At 37.0% G+C, this 3,459-nt stretch overlaps 1 protein-coding gene across 2 annotated transcripts in view; it reads left to right on the plus strand.

The window, feature by feature from the left end:
- The window catches only part of jag1a (jagged canonical Notch ligand 1a), a 32,741-nt gene extending 30,317 nt beyond the window's left edge, over positions 1-2,424 (plus strand). The window contains exon 26 of one of the 2 annotated variants that reach the window (XM_016470031.1): positions 1,478-2,424. In XM_016470031.1, the coding sequence (XP_016325517.1) occupies positions 1,478-2,031 (554 nt within the window). In that variant the 3' untranslated portion in view covers positions 2,032-2,424. The remainder of the gene's footprint in view (positions 1-1,477) is intronic. The other variant, XM_016470042.1, reaches the window with a different exon arrangement.
- The last annotated feature ends 1,035 nt before the right edge of the window (positions 2,425-3,459 follow it).

Below are 3,459 nucleotides of genomic sequence, written 5' to 3' on the forward strand. Positions count from 1 at the left end.
ACACACATATATTATGTAAACAAAAACTTTTATTTTTGGATGCGATTAATCACGATTAATCGTTTGACAGCACTAATTGAGATATATACTATCAATCAAAAGTTTGGGGTTAGTGAGTTTTTTTTTTTAATTTTTTTTTTAAATAATACTTTTATTCAGCACGGATGCATTAAATTGTTCAAAAGTGAAAGTAAAGACATTTATAATGTTCAAAAGACTTCAATTGCAAATAAATGCTGTTCTGAACTTGAAGAATCTTGAAAAATGATTTCCGCAGCACAACTGTTTTCAATATTGATAATAACAAGAAATGTTTCAGCCAGAGGTGTAAAGTATTGGAGTAAATGTAATTAGTTACTGTACTTGAGTATCTTTTCGGATACTTTGTAGTTGTATGGAGTATCAAAGATATTAGCAACTTTTACTCTCTACTTCACTACATTTTTGAATGAGTATCTGTACTCTTTACTCCACTACATTTGAAACGAGTCTTGCCGTTACACATTACATTTTGCATGGACCTAGCTTTTTCTGCAGCAGTTTATTTCTGCTACAAAAGATGTGATACTGCCTATTACAAGGTTTGTTCATTGGTTCCCCTTGATTAGTCTCCCCAGGTGTGTCTTATCTTGTTAAGCTTGTTAGCACCCTTTGTGTATATATAGCCCTAATTTTCTTTAGTTCCTTGTGAGTTGTTGAATGTAATGGTTGTCTGTTTGCCAGTCATTCTGTTCTTTGTTCCCTTTGGTTTTTAGCTTTTTGTTTGTTCTAGTTTTTCCATGAAATACCAGCACATAGATCCTTGCCTCTGCCTGTTTTCCCCAGCTTTTCCACAACGTTACAAGTTTTCACTGGCATGTCTCTTTGACTAGTACATCTTTGAGCCTATGTTTAGTATAAGTAAAATACTTAAGTACTGTTAAAGTCAGATACTCTAAGACTTTTACTCAAGTTGTTTTGGAATTGGTGACTTGTAATGCGTAGTGGAGTAATTTACACTGTAAGGTATCTGTACTTTTACTCGAGTATGGTTTTTAGGTACTCTTTACACCTCTGGTTTCAGCATACTAGAATGATTTCGGAAGGATCATGTGACACTAAAGACTGGAGTAATGAAGCTGAAAATTCAGCTTTGCATCACAGGAATAAATTATATTTTAAAATATATTCAAATAGAAAACGGTTCATTTAAATTTTTCAAAATATTTCAAAATTGTACTGTTTTTACTGAATTTTTAGTCAGATACTTGTAGCTTTGGTGAGCATAAGAGGCTTTTCCCAACCCCAAACCTTCATATATAATATGAATAATTATTCATATATAAATAAATAAAAAATTCTATTCAGCTACAACACAAGACTATTCAGTTTTATTAACACATATCAAATATAATAAAATGAAAAATGCACAATGAAGGGATGTAATATTTTGCCAGCTTGTTTTTATTAATCTGTTTTCATTGGTTCTCTCGTTCAGTAGACTACTTGGTGCCACTGTTGGTGTCCATAGTGACGGCGATCTGGGTTTTGGCGCTGGCGTCGGTGTTCCTGTGGTGCGTGCGGCATCGACGCAAACAAAGCTCCAGCCCCACCGCCATCAGCCCCGCCGCCCCCTACTCCACGGGAAGCATAGAAGACAACACGGTGAACAACGCCCGCGAGCAGCTCAACCAGATCAAGAACCACATCGAGAAGAACGCGTCCAACGGCAGCCTGCCGGGAAAAGAGCTGCACTGCGACGACAAGAACAGCGTCAACGCCAAAATCAGGACGCATTTCTCCGAACCCGCCAGACTAGCGCAAGAAGACTCCAGCAAGCATCTGCAGAAGGCACGCTTTCCACGTCAGCCGGCCTACATGCTGGTGGACAGGGATGACAGGCTGAGCTCCAACGGCACGGATGTCAAAAATCCTCACTGGACTAATAAACGAGACAACAGAGACCTGGAGTCGCAGCACAGAGCTCCGGATGCACAGCCAAGAGATCTGGATGCACAACACAGCTTGCACAATATGGAGTATATTGTATAGTGGCCGATGCTCGGCGTGGTAACAATCATTGCTGCGCGATGTCACGAAAGGTCAAGCGAATGAAGACATCTTTCGGAATCAGAGTGCTGACTGTCGACTGTCACGACAAGGCCGGACAGTGTTTGTTCAGATGTTGCGGATGGACCACGGGCTGGTCCGTTTTATGGCGTCTGAAGGGCCTGAAGATGTTAACCTGTACTGAACTTCTAGCCTAAATCAGAATGTACAGTAATTGGCCAAAATCTGCTAATTGTGTGAATCTCACCAAAACATGTCCAGGTCAAATTTCACCCTGAATTCATAGACATTGTTGACATTTGAATGACAATTACAGGCATAGTTCACCCAAAAATGAAATTTCTGTCATCGTTTACTCAGCCTCAAGTTGTTCCAAACCTGTACGAGTTCCATTCTTCTGTTGAACACAATAGAAAATAATTTGAAGAATGTTGGTAACCAAACAGTTGACGGTAGCCATTGACTTCCATGGTATGGAAAAAAATAATATGGAAGTCAATGGGTACCGTCAACTGTTTAGTTACACACAATCTACAAAATATCTCATCTTGTGTTCATAAGAAGAAAGAAACTCATACAGGTTCTGAACTTGAGGCTGAAAAATGATGACCGATTTTTCATTTTTTGGCGAACTGTCCCTTTAAGCACCTTTTCCATCCACAAGTGAAATACTGCATTTATATACAGTACAAATACTGTAATACTAAGATTTTTTTTAATGCAAATCAGGATACTATATAATTAAAATTGTATGAATGATGCCTTCTTTTTTTTTGTATTGCATAAAACTTTTATAGTGCTAAGCAAAGGTTGTAAAAAATATATTTTGGGATGAAATTAGACATGGAAATGTTCTTGAGGGTTTTGTGAGTTTCATCCAATTGTTGAACTGAACTGCATGTGCAGATTGTGTTCAGTGTTTATAATGTAGAACTTAATGCACCAGAAATAGCTTGTGAATCATTTCCAAAAATCAATAATGACTGGTGTATCACGTGCTCGAAGATTGTATTTAACTTCTTGACTGGATTTTATTTGCCCACTCTTTCTAGCAGTTCTGCTCTTTTTTTTTTTTTTCTTTTTTTTTTACATGTGTACAGGCAGACAGGTCATGCTTAGAATTTACTATCTATATGAAGAAGTTCACTGTCAGTTTTGATGTTGTTGTATAGATGACTTTGTACATATTTTCTAAGTAATCATCGTGTATATTTGATTTATTAACTTAATAATCGAGAGCCTATCGTATGTTTTTATTTATATACATTGTTTAGGTTTGAGAATGTGACCGCTTGTGTCCAACCTTTGTATTTTCGGATGGAAAATATTGTCTCTTATTTCTGAAATGCCAAAATAATAGTTTATTTTTTTGACAAATAGGGTGTTTGTTTGTGTCTAAATCCAGAATAC

This window comes from Sinocyclocheilus anshuiensis, unplaced genomic scaffold (genome assembly GCF_001515605.1).
Source record: "Sinocyclocheilus anshuiensis isolate Anshui unplaced genomic scaffold, SAMN03320099.WGS_v1.1 scaffold469, whole genome shotgun sequence".
Classification (NCBI taxonomy): domain Eukaryota; kingdom Metazoa; phylum Chordata; class Actinopteri; order Cypriniformes; family Cyprinidae; genus Sinocyclocheilus; species Sinocyclocheilus anshuiensis.